The sequence below is a fragment of the Salmo salar genome, chromosome ssa21 (genome assembly GCF_905237065.1).
Source record: "Salmo salar chromosome ssa21, Ssal_v3.1, whole genome shotgun sequence".
Lineage (NCBI taxonomy): Eukaryota > Metazoa > Chordata > Actinopteri > Salmoniformes > Salmonidae > Salmo > Salmo salar.
In genome coordinates this window covers 11,778,121-11,799,080 of record NC_059462.1, presented here as the reverse complement: position 1 = coordinate 11,799,080, position 20,960 = coordinate 11,778,121, and the positions used below count along the sequence as shown (strand labels likewise).

General features: G+C 45.0%; 2 protein-coding genes across 3 annotated transcripts in view; one reads left to right on the top strand and one right to left on the bottom strand.

Annotated features, from left to right (window-relative positions):
- Positions 1-10,365, top strand: part of plcd4b (phospholipase C, delta 4b) — a 25,564-nt gene extending 15,199 nt beyond the window's left edge. Inside the window, 9 exon segments of the mRNA NM_001173706.1 lie at positions 5,268-5,412; positions 6,449-6,601; positions 7,596-7,754; positions 8,022-8,172; positions 8,328-8,444; positions 8,524-8,699; positions 8,823-8,955; positions 9,174-9,323; positions 9,619-10,365. Coding sequence (NP_001167177.1) covers positions 5,268-5,412; positions 6,449-6,601; positions 7,596-7,754; positions 8,022-8,172; positions 8,328-8,444; positions 8,524-8,699; positions 8,823-8,955; positions 9,174-9,323; positions 9,619-9,719 — 1,285 coding nt within the window. The 3' untranslated portion in view covers positions 9,720-10,365.
- znf142 (zinc finger protein 142) lies at positions 9,477-20,960 on the bottom strand. Of its 2 annotated transcripts, XM_014164272.2 has the most exons (9): positions 20,542-20,960; positions 18,975-19,114; positions 17,153-17,639; positions 16,803-17,033; positions 15,714-16,538; positions 15,438-15,615; positions 11,714-14,723; positions 11,399-11,504; positions 9,477-11,283 (listed from the first exon to the last, which is right to left on the bottom strand). In XM_014164272.2, exons 2-9 carry the CDS (start codon positions 18,975-18,977, stop codon positions 10,703-10,705), a joined length of 5,421 nt encoding a protein of 1,806 aa, XP_014019747.2. In that variant the 5' UTR covers positions 18,978-19,114; positions 20,542-20,960; the 3' UTR covers positions 9,477-10,702. The 2 variants fall into 2 exon arrangements, with proteins under 2 accessions (XP_014019747.2, XP_014019748.2); XM_014164273.2 differs by lacking the exon at positions 18,975-19,114 and having other exon boundaries at positions 20,542-20,959.

Genomic DNA, 20,960 nt, shown 5'->3' with positions numbered 1-20,960 from the left:
TGCTTTTATCCAGGTGGGAAAGGGCGGTGTGGAGTGCAATAGAGATTGCACCATCTGTGGATCTGTTTAGGCGGTATGCAAATTGAGTGGGCCTAGGGTTTCTGGGATAATGGTGTTGATGTGAGCCATTACCAGCCTTTCAAAGCACTTTATGGCTATGGATGTGAGTGCTATGGGCCTGTAGTCATTTAGACAGGTTGCCTTCGTGTTTTTGGGCACAGGGACTATGGTGGTCTGCTTGAAACATGTTGGTATTACAGACTCAATCAGGGACATGTTGAAAATGTCAGTGAAGACACCTGCCAGTTGGTCGTCAGCACATGCCCGGAGCACACGTCCTGGTAATCCGTCTGGCCCCGCAGCCTTGTGTTGACCTGTTTAAAGGTCTTACTCACGTCGGCTACGGAGAGCGTGATCACACAGTCGTCCAGAACAGCTGATACTCTCATGCATGCCTCAGTGTTGTTTGCCTCGAAGCGAGCATAGAAGTGATTTAGCTCGTCTGGTAGGCTCGTGTCACTGGGCAGCTCGCGGCTGTGCTTCCCTTTGTAGTCTGTAATAGTTTGCAAGCCCTGCCACATAAGACGAGTGTCGGAGCCGGTGTAGTACGATTCAATCTTAGCCCTGTATTGACGCTTTGCCTGTTTGATGGTTCGTCGGAAGGCATAGCAGGATTTCTTATAAGCTTCTGGATTAGAGTCCCGTACCTTGAAAGCAGCAGCTCTACCCTTTAACTCAGTGTGAATGTTGCCTGTAATCCATGGCTTCTGGTTGGGGTATGTACGTACAGTCACTGTGGGGACGACGTCCTCGATGCACTTACTGATAAAGCCAGTGACTGAAGTGGTGTACTCCTCAATGCCATCGGAAGAATCCCGGGAACATGTTCCAGTCTGTGATAGCAAAACAGTCCTGTAGTTTAGCATCTGCTTCATCTGTTCACTTTCTTATAGACTTAGTTACTTGTGCTTTCTGCTATAATATTTGCTTTTAAGCTGAAATCACGAGGATAGAATTGTGGTCGGATTTACCAAATGGAGAGCGAGGGAGAGCTTTGTACGCGTCTCTGTGTGTGGAGTACAGGTGATCTAGAATTCTTTTCCCTCTGGTTGCACATTTAACATGTTGATGGAAATTAGGTAGAACTGATTTAAGTTTCCCTGCATTCAAGTCTCCGGCCACTAGGAGCGCCGCCTCTGGGTGAGGGGTTTCCTGTTTGCTTATTTCCTTATACAGCTGACTGAATGCGGTCTTAGTGCCAGCATCCGTCTGTGGTGGTAAATAAACAGCCACGAAAAGTATAGGTGAAAACTCTCTAGGCAAGTAGTGTGGTCTGCAATTTATCACAAGATACTCTACCTCAGGCGAGCAAAATCTAGAGACTTCCTTAGATTTCGTGCACCAGCTGTTGTTTACAAATATGCACAGACCGCCCTCCCTCGTCTTACCGGAGTGTGCTGTTCTATCTTGCCGGTGCAACGTATATCCCGCTAGCTGAATATACATGTCATCATTCAGCCACGATTCCGTGAAACATAGGATATTACAGTTTTTGATGTCCCGTTGGTAGGATAGTCATGATCGTACCTCGTCTAATTTATTGTCCAAAGATTTCATGTTGGCGAGTAATATTGACGGTAACAGCAGCTTTCCCACTCGCCTTCTGCGGATCCTTACTAGGCATCCCGCTCTGTGTCCTCTGTACCTGCGTCGCTTCCTCTTGCAAGTAACTGGGATGTTGGCCTTGTCGGGTGTTCGGAGAATGTCCTGTGCGTCCTGCTTGTTGAAGAAAAGATCTTTGTCTAATCCGAGGTGAGTGATCGCTGTCCTGATATCCAGAAGCTCTTTTTTGCCGTAAGGTACGGTTGCAGAAACATTATGTACAAAATAAGTTACAAATAACGTGAAAAAACCCCAAAAACTGCTGCCATTTCTTCTGTCGCCATTTTGAGCGGGATTTCAACTCTGCTCACATGTTCTGATACAGACACAGCTTGGCTACACTGTAACCACGAAACACCATTTTGTACTTGCATATGGGTCTCAGCCAGGAATGTTACTTTTTGTAGCTTAATGAAAACATTTTAACGATGTGATTTAACTGATTGATTTACGGAAATATATTGCCTTCAGAAAGTATTCACTTTCACACATAGTTTTGTTGTGTTACAAAGTGGGATTAACATGGATTTAATTGTAATTTTTTGGCAACATCTACACGAAATACTTCAATGTCAAAATGGAAGAAAAATTTGAACATGCAACTTTTTTTAATAGAAAATGAAACACTAATATCCTGTATCTTGATTAGATAAGTATTCAACCCCCTGAGTCAATACATGTTAGAATTGCCTTTGGCAGCGAATACTGCTGTGAGTCTTTCTGGGTCAGTCAGTTTTGCACACCTGGAAAGTACAATATTTGCCCATTATTCATTTTTTTAAATTATTCAAGCTCTGTCAAGTTGATTGTTGATCATTGCAAGACAACCAATTTCAAGTCTTGCCATACATTTTCAAGCTGATTTAAGTCAAAACTATAACTAGGCCACTCAGGAACATTCAAAGTCATCTTGGTAAGCAACTCCAGTGTAGATTTGAACTTGTGTTTTATTTTATTGTCCTGCTGAATGGTTAATTTGTCTACCAGTGTCTGTTGGAAAGCACACTGAACCATGTTTTCCTCTAGGATTTTGCCTGTGCTTGGCTCTATTCAGTTTCTTTTTAAACAAAAAAACTCCACAGTCCTTGATGATGACAGGCATACCCATAACATGATGCAGCCACCACCATGCTTGAAAATATGTGGAGTGGTACTCATTGAAGTGTTGTGTTGGATTTGCCCAAAACATAACACAGAGCCAGCTAGGTTAAAAAAAAATCTGCCGGGGCTTCCCGAGTGGCGCAGTGGTCTAAGGCATTCTGGGTTTGAGTCCAGGCTCTGTTGCAGCCGGCCATGACCGGGAGACTCATGGCGGCGGACAATTGGCCGAGCGTCGTCCAGGTTATGGGATGGTTTGCCCGGCAGGAATGTCCTTGCCCCATCGCGCACTAGTGACTCCTGTGGCGGGCCGGGCGCATTGAACGCTGACATGGTCGCCAGGTGCACGGTGTTTCCTTCAACACATTGGTGCGGCTGGCTTCCGGGTTAAGTGGGCATTGTGTCAAAAAGCAGTGCGGCTTGGTTGGGTTGTGTTTGGAGGATGCACGCCTCTCCCGAGTCCGTATGGGAGTTGCAGCAATGAGACAAGACTATAACTGCCAATTGGATACCATGAAATAGGGTAGAAAAAGGGGTAAAAGTACGTTTTTATAATAAAAATCATTTTAAAAAAATCTGCCGACGTACCCTTGAGCTCCTTTAAATTGCTCTGGATTAGAGCGTCTGCTAAATGACTAAAATGTCAAATCTGTTATCTCCTATCACAGCCATTAAAACTCTGTTTTAAAGTCACCATAGGCTCATGGTGAAATCCCTGAGCGGTTTCCTTCCTCTCCAGCAACGGAGTTAGGAAGGACACCTGTATCTTTGTGGTGACTGGGTGTATTGATGCACCATCCAAAGTGTAATTAATAACTCAAACGGATATTCAGTGTCTGCTTTTTTCCCCAAAAAATGACCAATAGGTTTCCTTTGTGAGGCATTGGAAAACCTCCTTGGTCTTTGTGGTTGAATCTGTGTTTAAAATGCACTGCTCGATTGAGGGACCTTACAGATAATTGTATGTGTGGTGTACAGAGATAAAATAGTCATTCATAAATCATGTTAAACACTACTGCTCACAGAGTGAGTCCATGAAACTTATTATGTGACTTGTTATTAAGCACATTTTTACTCAACTTATTTAGGCTTTCCACAACAAAATGGTTGAATACTTATTGACTGAATACATTTAAGCTTTTCATTTTTTATTAATTTATAAACATTTCTAAAAACACAATTCCACTTTGACATTCTAGGGTATTGTGTGTAGATCAGTGACACAAAATCTCATTTTAATCCATTTTAAGTTCAAGCTCACTGTAACATAATACAATGTAGAAAAAGTCAAGGGGTGGGAATACTTTCTGAAGGCACTGTAGATGCAGAATGGTGTTAAATGCTTGTAAACAGCTTGGGGAGGAAAACTATTTCACAGATTGAATAATGTAATATTAGTCCTACTGATTATTTCTCACTGTCTACTTGCGAGTCTATGAGATACTCATTGACCAGACATGCAGTGTTCTGCCAAGGTGCAACCTTTGGTAGTAAGCTGATGGAAGGCTACTCACAAGTCAGAGTCGGCGGTACAGCGAAGCCTAATCAGACATGCTCATCATGGGTCATACAGGAAAAGTGAAATGATACAATGAATTTTCTCATGGTGCACGCAGCTCAAATTATATGTAAAAACACCTTTGAACCAACACCATCGGCCATGAAACGACAATACACATGTAACACCAGCACAAAAAATTGGTACATTTTTTTTAGCAGGTGCCTTTTTTTTGACACCAGTAGTGCTTTCTAATTGCGCCAAAACAGTGGTACGCGGGAGCGATGCAAAACTTTCCAGTGGACAAAACCATTCATCTTGAAGCGACGGGAGGAGGGAGTGCTATTAGTATATAAAATGGCCATATGTATTTTAGTAGACTAACTCAAAAGATTGCTAATCATTGAAAATGACAAATTACCCAATGGATCATGATCATTTTCTGGTAAAAAAGTGATGGTGCAAAAAACATACGTTTGCACTCTTATTTTGAAAGTGTGGGACCAGCTGCTTCATTTGTGCCAGTGCTCAGGTGCCTATGCACATTTGGCCCCATCCCTAGCGGACACATATCTAATAACCAACTAATCATGGTCAGACATGCTCGGGGCGGCAGGTTCCCTCGTGGTTAGAGCGTTGGGCCAGTAGCCGAAAGGTTGCTGTTTGAATCCCCGAGCTGACAAGGTAAAAATCTGTCTTTCTGACCCTCCCTGAACAAGGCAGTTCCCCGGTAGGCCGTCATTGTAAATAATAATTTGTTTTTAACTGACTTGTCTAGTTAAATAAAGGTTAAATAAAAAATGGTCTCCAGTTTAGAATACAATTAGTTTAATCAGTGTTAGCTAGGACTGGGGGAAATGTGTGATGCCAATCAGGCCCTCTAGGACTGGAGTTGCCCATCTCTGGCTTGTATGGAAGTCAGACACAGAACTTCTAATTTCTTACAAACCAAACCATCTTTCAAACAGTTTTCAGTCCATGTCTGAGTGTCTGCGTACTTGCTGTGCAGGGCTCTAAAGCGGGGCTGTCGTTGTGTTGAGGTGGATTGTTGGGACGGACCGAATGGAGAGCCGGTTGTTTATCACGGCCACACCTTCACCTCCAAGATCCTCTTCAGAGACGTCATCACCACGCTGGGAGAGTACGCCTTCAAGGTGGGCACCACAATACCTGAGTTAAGGACTCAAACTCAAAGTAAATTAATCAATCTTTATTATCAAGGTTCGCAAACTCAATCCATGCTTGATGAAAACTCTCACAAGGGCGTTCCCTTTCATTCCTTATATACTGCTACACAAACAAGTCATATAAGCATGATTTACATTATTCATTATTCATTATTAACGTTAGTTCCTGCATGTGACTGACCAATACCTCATGAGACTTCTCTCAAAGCTTCCGGGTTAAGATACTTCTCTTGGATCCCAGAGCAATATTATGGGCATACTGCGGATGTGAGGATTCCTCCCATGTACAATCAATCAGTCACTCACATGAGTGGCTATTAGAAAAACAGCATTGATCTGACACACAAACGGAACATTTCCCTCACACATTCATGACCACTCAGCCATTTTTGTATTACATTTTTTAGTTTTTAATTTTTTACCCCCTTTTTCTCCCAAATTTCGGGATTAAGACCTTGTCTCATTGCTGCAATTCCCGAACGGGCTCGGGAAAGGCGAAGGTCGAGTCATGCGTCCTCCGAAACATGACCCGCCAAGCCGCGGTTCTTAACACCCGCTTGCTTAACCCGGAAGCCAGCTGCACCAACGTGTCGGAGGAAACACTGTTCAAATGATGACCAAAGTCAGCCTGCAGGCGGCCGGCCCGCTACAAGGAGTCGCTAGAGCGAAGCCAAATAAAGCCCCCCCGCCAAACCCTCCCCTAATGATGCTGGGCCAATTGTGTGCCGCCCTATGGGACCCCCAGGCTGTAGTGACGCCGCAAGTGCCTTAGACCGCTGCGCCACTCGGGAGGCCATGACCACTCAGCTCTATCCAATCCAGTCTCTAAGTGGTTCTTGTCCTGACCATTTGTCTTCTGTGTTGGTTTTTGCTTCAACCAAGTATTCAGCATCATAAACCAATCTGTCTTCAGCCTTAACATATCATAAAAAACATTACTGTAATAGATCCACACATTCCTTTAGGAATTCCTGTTTAGTCCTTCGTCTGTCCCCTCTCCCAGGCATCTGAGTTTCCTGTCATCCTGTCCCTGGAGAACCACTGCAGTGTGGAGCAGCAAAGGGTCATGGCCCAGCTCCTGGACACCATCCTAGGGGACATGCTGCTCAGGGAACCCCTGGACGGACTGGTTCCCCAAGAGCTGCCCTCTCCCCATGTAAGACCCCTTCAATGTGTTTTCTATTCATTTATCTACTCTACTGTAACCATTCACCAACAAGGTAAGTTAATTATTTAACAAGTCAATTGAGAACCCATTCTCTACAGATTTGATTTCCTGTCTATGTTCAGGTTTTTATTCAGCAGTGTAGCTAAGAGCAGTACAGTCAGTGGCTTTACTACATTGTTATATTATAAAATGATCAATGGGCCCCCAATGTAAAGCAGAACAGTAACTGAAAGTCAACAGACCAGATGAACTGGAAAGACATTCACACTTACAGGTGGCCAAAAATAACTAACTTAAAGCCACACCCACAATTAGCCACATATCTGAATCTCTGCTACAATATCATTGGACAGTATTTGCATATTTCCCAGCGATCTTTGCATATCAATAAAAAATGACATTGTTACTGTTCAGTGAGGTTTTATGTGAACCAAGTAGATGTATTGTCATCAATACATTGAAATATTTAGGTGACTTATGTAGTGCCCAAACATTTAAGTTACAAATAACCATAATTGGGATGTGTTGTTGACTTGTAGGCCTGTATTATAAACCGGATGAATGAATTTTGCAATGGTTCATAGTGGACATTGTGAATGACCATTGACAAGTCTGGTGTACAAATTATACAGCCCGGTATGCAGATAACTAGGGTGCCCATGCATAACTTAATAGTTAGGGCTTGCGAGCCCCCCATGGCCGTGGGCCCCAGTGCACGCGCACCGCCAGCATCGCCTCGCATTGCGCCACTGAGTACAGTCTGTTTTCTCCAGTGATTTGTTTTATTATTTTTCCATTCAGAGCACTTTAGATAATCAATACTAACGTTTATGATTGGCAGACACTTCCTATGAGGAATATCCTATGAGGGGTGTGTGTGTGTGTGTGTGTGTGTGTGTGTGTGTGTGTGTGTGTGTGTGTGTGTGTGTGTGTGTGTGTGTGTGTGTGTGTGTGTGTGTGTGTGCGTGCATACTCATATTAGGATCTGAAGGGAAAGATCCTGCTGAAAGCAAAGAAGATTGGCGGCCTAGATGAAAGTGAAACGCTGACCGATGAGGCCACTGATGAGGTCAGCGATGAGGCTGAACCTGAGAGCCCATCTGCAGAAAACCTGTCTGCAGAGGCCCTTTGTCTCGATAAGGTATGGGGATGGATGGATGGATGGAGGTGAACGTTGCCATCATCTGCACCAACTATTATTACACTTATACATTCACACATTATTACTGTTAATACATCCTGCCATTATGTAAAAAATCGAGATAATGTTTTTGTCTATCACACAGTAAGCAAGCAATGAACACTGTACCTTGATCTGCCAGCTAATCATGTTTTGCCTTGGTTCAATAGCCACAAAGCAGGTGAGATTAGGTCACTTACGCAGGCATGTCATTTCCTGTCTCCTCAGAAATCCAAGTTCTCTAGGGAACTCTCGGATCTGGTGGTGTACTGCAAGAGTGTCCATTTTCACAGCTTTGAGTACTCTCGCTTGCACTCCAAGTGCTACGAAATGTCCTCTTTCTCCGAGTCCAAGGCCAGGAAACTTGCAAAGGATACAGGTGCGCCCTGAACTATTTTAGCAATACCTACATAGCAAACAATGTATTCATATATTGCCAAGGATCATCGGTGAGGAATTCACTCCCATTCACTGTTGTAGGTCCCCTGGGTTAGGGGATAGGAAAAAACGTCGCTGTATGGCTGTCTTTCTCAGGGACGGAGTTTGTGCACCACAACAGCAGACAGCTTAGCAGAGTCTATCCCAGCGGCATGAGGACCGATTCCTCCAACTACAACCCACAGGACCTGTGGAACGTGGGCTGTCAGATAGGTGAAACATATTGCATAATAACATCCATACATATAGAAATAAATACATGTGATTGATTGGTTGATTGATCTACTCCTAGTGGCGCTGAACGTCCAGACGGCTGGGCTGGAGATGGATCTGAACGATGGGCTCTTCAGTCAGAATGGCTGCTGTGGCTACGTCCTCAAACCTGACTTCATGAGGAATGATGACTCTTTTGACCCAGAAAGACCCCAGGACAGGGATGGCTACACATCACTCCAACTGTCTATCCAGGTCCAGAAACAACTGCTCTGTATCATACAACTATGTTGTGTGCCTTTGTGCATGTACAGTTTGTGTGTTCTGGATGTTTATACTTGTCCGAGTCTTGATTGTGTGCGTGTGTGTGTCCATCAGGTAATTAGTGGGCAGCAGCTACCAAAGGTGAACCAGAAGGAGGGCTCCATCGTTGACCCTCTGGTTAGAGTGGAGATCTACGGAGTATCACAAGACCAAGCCAAGCAAGAGACAAGTTACATTGACAACAATGGTGAGGGACCATCTTACATGGCCCGACAAAGAGATTCATTGGGGTCTTTGTACAGACTCGGTCTACTCGGGGACGAAAATGCTTGCATTATTATTCTTTTTTACATGTAAATAGTACGCACCTTGCCATGTTTTAGTAAATTAGATAGAACATGACATAGAACCCCAGTCCTTCTCTTGGCTGCCTAAATCCTGGTCTCTGCTGCCCCCTGTCTACAGGTTTTAACCCTCTATGGAACGAGACCCTCAATTTTATCATCCACGTCCCAGAGTTGGCCCTGGTGCGTTTTGTGGTGGAGGACTATGACAAGGCTTCCAGGAATGACTTCATGGGCCAGTTCACCGTGCCCTTCACCTGTATTCAGCCAGGTAAAATATACATGGTCACATTACAACTGAGATAGTGTAAAATCTGGAAAGCTGGGTAAATCTCAAATGCAGTTTTCTTCAAAGTATTTCACAAAATAATCTTATCCTATTGACTTACCTGGTTAAAGGTTAAATCAATTGATAGAACCGGACTTAATTATACATCTCAGCTGAGTTTTTATTTAAGCCTGTTATGTAGGAATGTACATATTTTACTGTAAGAGTGATGGTTTCTAAGTGGATCTCCATGACAAAAATCTGAATTTCTTCTGGATGCTCTCCCCACTTTTCCCAGGATATCGGCACATCCACCTCCTGTCCAAAGACGGAACGGCTATCCCTCTGTCTACTCTGTTTGTCAATGTCAAGATCTCTGAGGTAACAACAGAAGTCTGATGGCCCAGTGATTGGCTGAATAACATGCTGCAAACTCTAACCACATGGAAGGGCTACAATACCTCATGATTGTTGTCACTTTCAACAAATTAACTGTTGTCAGTATTGAAAAATACATCGGCATGAACTGCTTTACAGTATTTCTGCATAAATACCCATTTCTGTTCAAGTACACATTAGTGGGACCTCACACTGATGAAAGATGAAAAAACACCTGGGAATTCACAGCATTTAACTTATATTTTGCCATTTCCCCAATATAAAATCTTTTAAAATAATGAATGTTTTTTAACTTGTATGTCATAGGAACGCATTAAGCAATGTTCAATAGCACTTTGCTGATCAAACTGATATAATAACTGACATACTGCAGGGCTCACAAGTCCTTTTAGAGTTACAAACTATGCAATGACCTTTGTTTTTATATCCTTGTTTCATAACCATTCAACATTTTGCATTGTGTGCTGGTAGAGTAACTTAACTGCATAAACAATTAGTCCTCCATCGAAACATTCCCATAGACATTTTGTACAGTTCCTCAAAGTGTGGCATGAAACTATATCGCTATCTCATGCATCATGTTGTAAAAGTATTATACTGTAATGTATGCATGTGCATAGAGCTCTATAAATAAAGAGAAATGAAAGACCTGTTTTAAAAACATCTTAATATAAAAAGTTATATTCCTATTGGTTAAACATTTTTAAACTGCGCATTTCTTGTAATTGTCAGTTAGCAATTATTTTATACACCATTAATTGACAATGTTTTAATACTAAATATACAATTGTATATTTGTTTCATGGTGTACTTTGCAGTAGTATATCTACATGCATACTCATTAAGACAAGGTCCTTTGTTGATGTTTAATTCAGTTTACTGCTGTAGCCCAGTCCTCATCATGCTTGGATGAGGAAAACTGCATCAAAACGTTCACTAAAATGTCTGTTTTCTCAGGTTCCAGTTGAGTGGCCTGAACCTTTTTACTCCTCACCTTGCTGGCCTTCTGTGACCTCCTCCACCCTCTCTTGCACCAACACCTCCACCCTCTCATGCACCAACACCTCCACCCCATCCGGTACAATCACCTCCATCCCCTCCTCCCCAGCTCCCTCCTCCACCTCCTCCCCAGCCCCCTCCTCCAGCCCCCCTAGACGGGCATCCTGCAGGGTTAGGCTGAGGGCGTGGGGATCCTTGGCCACCCCTTGCTCCACAGGCTGGTCTGGGTGGTGCCCCCGGAGGTGCTTGACCACCTGGAACTTCTGCTTGGCACGGTAGGGGCAGTAGCGGCACATGAAAGGCTGCTGGTTGGTGTGGGTGAGGTAATGGTGGCGGAGGCCGGCTGGCCAACGGAAGGCCCTGCGGCACAGGCCGCACACATAAGGCCGCTCCTCGCTGTGCTTACGTTGGTGGGTCTTAAGTAGGAAGCGCGTCTTGAAGCCTTTGCCACACTTCTCGCAGATAAAGGTGCGAGCGTCGCAGTGCTGCGTCTCCCTGTGGATGCGGAGGGCATCACCACGGTTGGTGCGGTACTCGCACTCGTCGCACGCATATGGCTTATCCCCTGAGGGTGGAGGGAGAGAGAAAGAAAGGGTAGGGGAAAGGTAATTTTATGATCGAATTCCATCTAAATGTATTATAAATGATGACAACAATAGTGTGTGACTCATACTTTGTACCTGTATGTTTGGTCATGTGATACTTCAATTGGCTCATCCACTTGCATTTGTAGCCACACTCGGGACAGAGGTACTTCTTCTCCTCCTGGTGGATCCTCATGTGATACTATAATGGAATGACAATGATGATTAATAGTTATCTACTACGCCATTTGTAACACATGGTACCTTATTATATAAGGTCCTCTACCAGTCCTTGTAGACTTTTTAAGCCCTATGGTTTGGTATTAGACTGAGATGACCTGACTTCTATAAAATGGTGTAGTACCATGTGTTACATTGCAGCAATTTTTTTTGAAGAACCTCATTGCTCACCTTTAGCCTTGAGGGATCTACGCAGGAGTAGCTGCACTGCTCACAGTGGTAGGGCTTCTCCCCTGTGTGTATGCGAATGTGCCATGTGATTTTCTGCTTGTTGCGTGTCGAGTACTGGCAGTCTGTGCACTTGTAAAGGCGGGTACCCCCGTGGGAGCGAACGTGCTGCTCAAAGACCAGTTGGTGGCGACAGGCGAAGCCACAGATGGCACACTTTAGGGGCTTGTCCTCTGGGGGGCCATCCTCATGCTCGTCGAGAAGGTGCTGGGTGAGTGGCTGCCTCTTACGGGTGGCAAAGGGGCAAAGCGGGCACTGCTGGGTGAGGTGGGTCCTCTGGTGCTCCTCCAGGCTCTTCCGGGTGGGGAAGGTCTCATGGCAGGTGGCACAGTCCAGCTGAGGGTGCTTTCTCTGCTGGTGGACCTTGAGGGTGGCCTGGCTGCCACAGATGAAGTCACATTGCTGGCAGGCTACGCTGGCGGGGCTCAGGTGTTTGCGGCTGCAGTGCTGCTTGAGTGCTGTGTCGGAGCTAAAGCGTGCCTCACATTGGCTGCAGGGGTGCAGGAGCTTCCCTGTGTGGCAGCGGAGGGTATGTCGTCCAACATCGTTGAAGGAGTAGCTGCTGAAGTCGCACAGGGTGCAGAAATGAGAGGGCTGTTTGTCGTGGACACGCTTGTGATGCTGGCGGAGTTTGGAGGCAGCGCCAAAGGTCTGGTCGCAGACGTCGCAGCTGTGGCGGCCCATGCCGGTGTGAAGAGATTCATGGGCATATAGGCGGTAGCGCCGTGTGGTGCTGAACGGGCAGAAGCGGCAGCGGTGGGGCTTGGCACCTTCGTGCTTCAGAGCCACGTGCTGGGTCATGCAACGCTCTTGCTTACAAGTAAAGGGGCAATGGTCGCAACGCAAAACTGCCTTTTTGACCTTTTTGAGGAGCGATAACTTGTCTTTCCGATGGACCAGTACATGGTTAGCCATAGCTTTCTGTGACTTGGCCACAAACGAGCAGAATTCGCACTGCACCTCGTCCAGCTTCAGGCAGCCTCGCTTCTCATGGTTGTTCAGTGCTCTCTTCTGTTTGCATCTGAAAAGACAGTTGGGACAGGAAAATTTAGGAAAATAGCTTGGATTTGATACCTTTATCTCAACCACATCTTCTTCAGAACCACTACTAATATTCTCATCCTCCTCATTGCTGTCATCATCCTGTTCCAGAGAGCTTACAATTCGGACAGCCTTCTTTGTGGGAGCTTTTCTTGTGCATGTCGAGCAGTGACGCTCTATAGTCACAAGCCTGGAGGACCTGAAACTGCACGTCTTGCAAGTGAATTTCATGTCATCTTCTATATAGCTATGCGCATTGTCATTCTCTGTGTTCACAGGATGGGCTTTGTCCATCAAGATTTTCCCCTCATTGATCTTTTTAATCTTCACAGGTCTCTTTATCTTGCCAACTTTCACTTGCCTTTTTGTCTTTCCAACTTTCTTTCTTTGGCTTTTCTGTAGTGCTGTAGATCCTCTCGCACCGGAGCCTTCAGGATTGGTCAAATCGCACAAGTTTGCTTCCTCTCCTCTCATTTCTGGTTGTGTGTCTATGGAATCTTCGGTTGGCGCAACATCACAAGATACTATCTCTGATTGATCTGTGGTTGTGGTTTTATCAGGGTTCTGGGATTTACCCTGACCCGAGTCCCTTTCTCCAAACTGTCCAGCAGAGGGAGTGCCAATGAACCTCCTGGTGTTCTTCTGCAGAGCGGGACACTTCCTGAGGCGGTGGGTGTCCAGGCCTCTTTTCTGTTTGAACTGCGCCCCACAGGCTTGGCACTTGAGTCTCTTCCACCTGGCGAGGCAGAGAGAATGGCAGTGGTGTCGGAGAGAGGTCTGCTTGCGAGTCACGTAGGAGCAGTGTTCGCACCGGTATATGCTAGCCTCTCCGGCCTCATTCTGCACCACCAGCATCTGAACCCGGCCTTCCAAGACCAGAGCCTCCGCTTGGTCCTTGTCTTGCTTCCTCATGGCCTTCAGACGAATCTCAGAGTCGGTGCTTTGCGCCAATGGTTCAGCGGATGAGTTGCTAGCTGCGCTAGATACCTCCACTATCTGTGTGTTGTTCTCTGCAGCCTCTGCTTGTTGCCTTGTAGCGGTTAAAGGAGTTTCTCTGTCTTCTGAATCATTTAGGTCATCGCAATCCTCCATAGCCATGTCCTCTTCCTCCGCCTCACTTGCAGATGCTGGCTTTTGACTCAGGGTGTTAGATCCTTTAGGGTCCGCTGTGGGTCTTCTGTAAGTTGGGTCTCTGCTGTTTGGCGTCTCACCCTGCATGGATGCTAACTCAGTGCACTCTGTGTTAGCTATTGTTGTCAAAACTAAAGTACAGCATTGCTCTGGATTATCTGTTGAATTGTGACATGCCAGAATCCCTTTGTCAACTACCACTTGGACAGTATCAGAATTTTTATTTGCCATTTCTGGGGTTTTGGGGCCAGTTACAGTTTCTAGGTTGTGTTCATTTTGAACAGCAGAGCCAGCGACTTTCTCCTGTAGGTTCTTGATAGGACCTTCAGCAGAGTTCTTGGCTGGCATTTTGTAGAAGCCCTGCAGTAGGTCCACAGAGTTCTCCCTCTCCTTCTCTGCATAGTTCTCTTGCCACTCCTTATCACCAGGCACGTATCCATGAGCCTTCCTCTTGTGGATGAAGAGGCCGGTGCTGCTGTAAGTGGAGTAGGGGCAGAGGGCACAGCGGAACTCTCGAGTCCGGGTATGTTTGCAGTTTTCGTGGTTGTGCAGAGCCTGGCGGTAGCATGTCTGATAGGGACAGTACTTGCACTGGAAGACTGGAGGCTGATGGCCCTCTCCCTGAGAGTGCTTGAGGAGCATGTGCTTGCGAAGCTCGTACTTGCGCTTGCAGGAATATGCACAGACTTCACATATCAGTGATTTGGCCTGGTGTCGGAGTTTGTGGCTGTTCAGTTGGTCTGTGCGGTGACAACGGTAGGAGCACTGGTCACACTGGTACCTAGGAGAAGAAACAGACTGGATCTGTCAATCTCTCAATGCATAAGTGTAGCCTTAGGTTCATTAACTACTGATATGATATCCCACTTCTCACACCAAGAGGTGCTAGAGCAGACATACACATCAACTTGGGTGAACATCAGACAAAAAGTATTTTGTAATGCTTTTCTCTGTTAAAAATCCCTACACTACTGCATGCACACCATAAAACAGACCACCATTTTCACTTTTTTTACCTTTATTTTACTAGGCAAGTCAGTAAAGAGCAAATTCTTAATTACAATGACGGCCTACCCCGGCCAAACCCGGACGACGCTGGGCCAATTGTGCGCCGCCCTATGGGACTCCCAATCACGGCCGGCTGTGATACAGCCTGGGATCGAACCAGGGTGTCTGTGGTGACGCCTCAAGCACTGAGATGCAGTGTCTTAGATTGCTGTGCCACTGACAGTTCTCTAAGACTGACAGTACCAGTCAAGTTTGGACACCTACTCATTCAAGGGTTTTTCTTTGTTTTTACTATATTGTAGAATAATAGTGAAGACATCAAAACTATGAAATAACACATGTAATCATGTAGTAACCAAAAAAGTGTTACACAAATTTTAGATTCTTCAAAGTAGCCACCCTTTGCCTTGATGACACCCTGAGTAGGTGTGTCTAAACTTTTAACTGGTACTGTATGTGCAAAATAACTAACTAGTAAATCACTTACCTGAGGTCACCAGCATGTTTGCGCATGTGCACATTCAGGTAGTGTTTCCATTTGGTGACATATCCACACTCAGAGCACATATGATTCTTGTCATCTGAGTGGATGAGTATGTGTTTTGAGAGGTAGGTCTCATCACGGCACCTGAAGTCACACAGGTTACACTTGTGGGGCTTCTCACCTTGAAAGAAAAATACATGAATAACTTTTAATAATGACTTATCTGGAAGCAATGGATGAGTATAACAGTCCAATGTTACGTTACTTTTTTCTGCTCACCACTATGCATCAGCATGTGCCGTCGAAGGACCCGCTTGTGTGCGGTGACAAAGCTGCACTGATGGCACCGGTGGATCTTCTCATTAGCGTGGAAATGGCCGACATGCTGCTGGAACTCCACAGGATTGAACGTGGCAAAGGGGCAGAAGTTGCAGGTCAACTCCACGTCCCCGGCATGGCCTTGCAGTTTGTGCTGCCGGAAGAGGTTCTTGTTGGAGCAGGAGAAGTCGCACTGTGAGCAGTGGAAGGCCAAGTGCGTCCGGTAATGGGCCTCCATGTCCTGTGGGCTACCAAAGATGGCATTGCAGGCATGATGGCGGCACTCTACGGCCTTGACTGCATGGACATCGGCTGCGTGTCTCTGGAGCTCCTTCCGGTCAGAGGTCTTGAAGGAGCATCCCTCCTGGAAGCAGGCCAGTGGCTGGCTGTCCCGCGACGTGTGGTGAGACTTCATGTGGGCCTTGAGCGCCTGGCTCTGTCGGAAGCTCTGGCCGCAGGTGGGGCAGGGGTAGATTTCCGGGTGGATGTCGCCCCCTACCTCGTTGGAGTGCACACTGGCCAGGTGGCGGTGGAGCGAGTTGCGCTCCACAGAGGCGTAGTCGCACAGGTGGCAGCGATGGACCTTCTGGCCAGACTCGCGAAGCATGTGGATGCGCAGCTTGCTCTTGCTGGTGAAGTAATGGTTGCAGGTGGGGCACTGGAGACTGGGGTCTGGGAAGTGGAGGTGGAGGTGCTCCAGCAGGTGGGAGCGCATCTTGAAACAGCGGCGGCACTCGGGGCAGATGTGAGTACGATACATATGCTCCATGCCTGCCATAATATGATCTTCAGGACAGGGAGGAGATGCGGGTGTTATCTTTTGTAATGAAACAAATGAAACAGAACAACTTATTTCCTAGTATGTAAATGTAGACCTAGATTTACTGACATAAACCTGATTTAAAGAAATTTTCAAAAGTATGGTTAGCACAACATTTATCTGATATTTGATGACCTGGCAAAACCCTACCTCACCAGAAAACTTGAATGGTCCTTAACACAGAAGAGAAGAACAACAAAGCCAAAGCAGGACTAGAGATCCCACACTACCTTTAGATGGGTTCTCATTGATGTTCGTAGCTGCTTTGTCTTTTTGCACCTCCTCTCTAGCTCTATTGTCAATGTTGTGCTGCTGTGTCTCTTCTTCATCCTCATCATCTTCTTGTGATGATGACACATAAGCTGGATTGCGTTTCCGGGCCCTTCTTGGCCTTCCAGAGCTGGTCTCAAGAGCCGATTGGCTGCTTCCACCCTGGCCTATTGTTGTTGGCTCCTTGTCACCTGAGCACAAAAATGTACACAAATTGAGGCATTCAGTGTTGGCTCTACCCTAAATATAACAATGTGTGTGGTGAGTATTCGTTTGTGGGGAGAATGATGCATTTATTCTAAAAGCTTACCCTCAGGTGCAGCAAGTGGACGGTCATGTTCCACACCATGGGTACTCAGCTGTTTAGCATGAGCGGTCACAAAGTCACAGCGGGGGCAGTGGAAAGGCATATGGATACGCCAGTGGCCCTCCATCTCTGAACGTGTGCGGAATGCCAAGGTGCAGGACCGGAAGGTACAAGAGACGAGGGTGAGAGCATGCTGTGAGTGCAGGTGTTCCTGGTACACCAACCGGTGTGAAGTGCTGAACTGGCAACCCTCCTCGGAGCAGTGGAACGGACCTGTGAGTTCCTCCCTCCGATGGCTTTGGAAGTGGTGTTTCAGTGCACCTGGCATGGTAAAGACCTCATCGCACAAAGGACACTTATAACGGGTCAACTGTCCCTTTTTGGTGAAGTCCACAGTGCAAAGGTGAGAGGAAAGGCGGCTGCTATCTGAGAATTCCTTCCCGCACTTTTCACAGAGACACAACCCCTCAGTCTCCATTGGCTCATTTGTCTGTTGAGAAAATATTAAGAGCATTATGCAATATAACATGACAGGCAATTAATACTAAATAACAATGAGTTAGTGTGCCTATCACCAAGGACTATGCCAATCAATCAAATGTATTTATAAAGCCCTTTTTACATCAGCTGATGTCACAAAGTTCTGTACAGAAACCCAGCCTAAAACCCCAAACAGCAAGTAATGCAGGTGTAGAAGCACAGTGAAATGTCAACTACCGGAGCTACCTGGTCACACAGGGAGGAATATACAATAAAATGTTTACCTTAGGTGTCCCAACCTATGTATTTTCAGTTATAGGCACTGTGTTGTTTCATAGTACTGTTTACAACTGTTTTAAACTGTTTGCATCCATGCAAAAAAACTCACAACTGAGTGATTAAAATCAATGGGGTAGGATTAGCCTAGTCAAAGCTCTCCTCTGTCCTGGCACCCCAAATGTGGGACCAGCTTCCCCCTGAAACTAGGACAGCAGAGTCCCTGCCCATCTTCCGAAAACATCTGAAATCCTACTTCTTCAAAGAGTATCTAAAATAATCCCACAGCACCCCCGCTTCACAAAAAAATAAATATAGAGCCAATCAGCATTGAGCTAAATTGAGCAAGCTCAACTGTGAATGGTCCTGGTAAACACAAAAAAAATATGTAACGGGTAGACCGTTAGGATTTGGCTTTACAGTCACATTGCATTAAAAGCCATTGCATCGTTGTGTTTTTGTCCTCCAGTGGCAAGCTAGCTAAAATTGTTCCTTTCCTAAATTAGCCATGGATGGAGATGGATGGAGATAGGGATTTGTGGTTTTTCTTAATTCTCCGTACTGGTCAATGATTATGTGGTGTATTGTTTTTGCTACCTTTTTTTCACCTGTGTAATTCTGGCCTTCTCCTGCTTATTCTGGGGTTTGGACTAAATGCTGTGGAAAATGTGCTGCTCACAAATGACAAGCAACATGGACCTGTTAAATTGACAAGGGTGTTGATATAGCTGCATTTAGGCATGCCTTCCTTGTTTTGAGTCAGTTAAGTGTTTCTCATTCTGCTGGATTTGACCTAGTATTTTATATTAAACCTAACTTACGCATCCAGTTGTTTATCCATTTGTAACTCACCCACCAAAAATCACAATATGCTGTTTTACATGTTGTTATTTGTGCTGGTGTAAATCTTAAACTAGAAAAGTAGAAGAATATGTGTGCTCTCGGATATTACAATATTTTCACATGGTGCTCTGTGATGTCCCAGAATTATGGCATTGATGAATAAATCATTAACATTCACTAGATGTTTATATTTTATGTATAAAACACATTTGGATGAATTGTTTACCATTTTGTTTTCTTTAAAACAATGGTAATTGTTGGAGTTCAGGTGATTGATGGGTGACTAGGTGCATTCTTGTCAAATAAATACGCTTATTTATTCATGGTTATGGATTCATTCTGCAATGAGTTCATTTGGCTTTGAATCTGCAACAGAACATGTCAAAGTTAGTGCATTTAGACCTTCACTTTTTCTACATTTTATATTACAGCCTTATTCTACAATGATTAAATAAAATAAAACATCCTTAATCTACACACAATAACCCATAATGACAAAAAACAGGTTTTAAGAAATGTTTGCAAATGTATAAAACTTTATTTTAAAAAAAAACGTATTTACATAAGTATTCAGACCCTTTGCTATGAGACTTAATTGATCTCATGTGCATCCTGGAAAGGCACACACCTGTCTATATAGGGTCCCACAAAGCAAAGAACCAAGCCATGAGGTCGAAGGAATTGTCCGTAGAGCTCAAAGACAGGATTGTGTCGAGGCACAGATCTGGGGAAGGGCACTAAAAAAATGTCTGCAGCATTGAAGGTCCCCCAAGAACACACTGGCCTCCATCATTCTTAAATGGAAGAAGTTTGGAACCACCAAGACTCTCTTCCTAGAGCTGGCTGCCTGGCCAAACTGAGCAATCGGGGAGAATGGCCTTAGTCAGGCAGGTGACCAATGCTTCAGAGTTTCTCCGTGGAGATGGGAGAACCTTCCAGAAGGACAACCATCTCTGCAGCACTCCACCAATCAGGCCTTTATGGTAGAGTGGCCAGACAGAAGACACTCCTCAGTAAAAAGGCACATGACAGCCCACTTGGAGTTTGCCAAGATTGAACACTTTGGCCTGAATGCCAAGCGTCACGTCTGGAGGAAACCAAGCACCGCTCATCACCTGGCCAAAACCATCCCTACGGTGAAGCATGGTGATGGCAGCATCATGCTGTGGGGATGTTTTTCAGCGGCAGGGAATGGGAGACTAGTCAGGATCGAGGGAAAGATAAACAGAGCAAAGTACAGAGGGATCTTTGATGAAAACCTGCTCAGACTGGGATGAAGGTTCACCTTCCAACTCCCCAAATACAGGTGTGTACGCTTGTAGCATCATACCCAAGAAGACTTGAGGCTGTAATCACTGCCAAAGGTGCTTCAACAAAGTACTGAGTAAAGGCACCTAAAGCCTACATGAAATCCCCTTCGAGAAAAATAAATGGTGAAAAAAATGATTGGAACCATTTCTGTGTTCGTCCGCTAGGTTTTATGGGTATTGTGACGAGCCCACTGTGGCCCGTCTATAAAAACTAAGTACTAGCTAATAAACACAATTAGCATTCGAAATTATGTTTTGAGTTCTCCAGTAACAAATTCATTAATAGCAGTTCTGAATAATGACAGCGCTTATGAAACAGAATTCTGACCAACTGCGTCAACTTCTGAGATTCTTTCTCTTGAAAACAATGCATTTTACCCCGTCAGACCTTTCTAAATGGACCTTTATTCTGATGGATACCGTTACATATGTTTACATGTAATGAATATAAACAAGCGAAGTCATTTAATGAGCCTGTCTTACCTTAATAAGGTATTGAAGCTGGGTAGATTGTTTTTACTTTGCTAAATCGCCACTTCAATGACCAAACGACGCCATCACTATGTTTATTTTGGTGGAGCAATGAAGTATTTCCAGTTGAAAGTATCTCATCATAATTCCTTGCATACTCAGGGCGTATATGTACAGCATAAATATATAGCTAGCTAGGTATATTGTTGACAATTAAAATCATTTTCGGTAATTTAAGTTTGGTCTAGCATTAATAATGACGCTGCATTTGAAGACCAAGAACTAACATCAACTGCGCCCTGAAAAGACGGAGCTATTTTCATAGAACACCGGCAGTATTATAGAGGTCGCCACATGATTCACGGCAACAACATGAACAAAGATTTTGTATAACTAATACCTCATTCTATCCGTGACATTAGCGTCCCGCG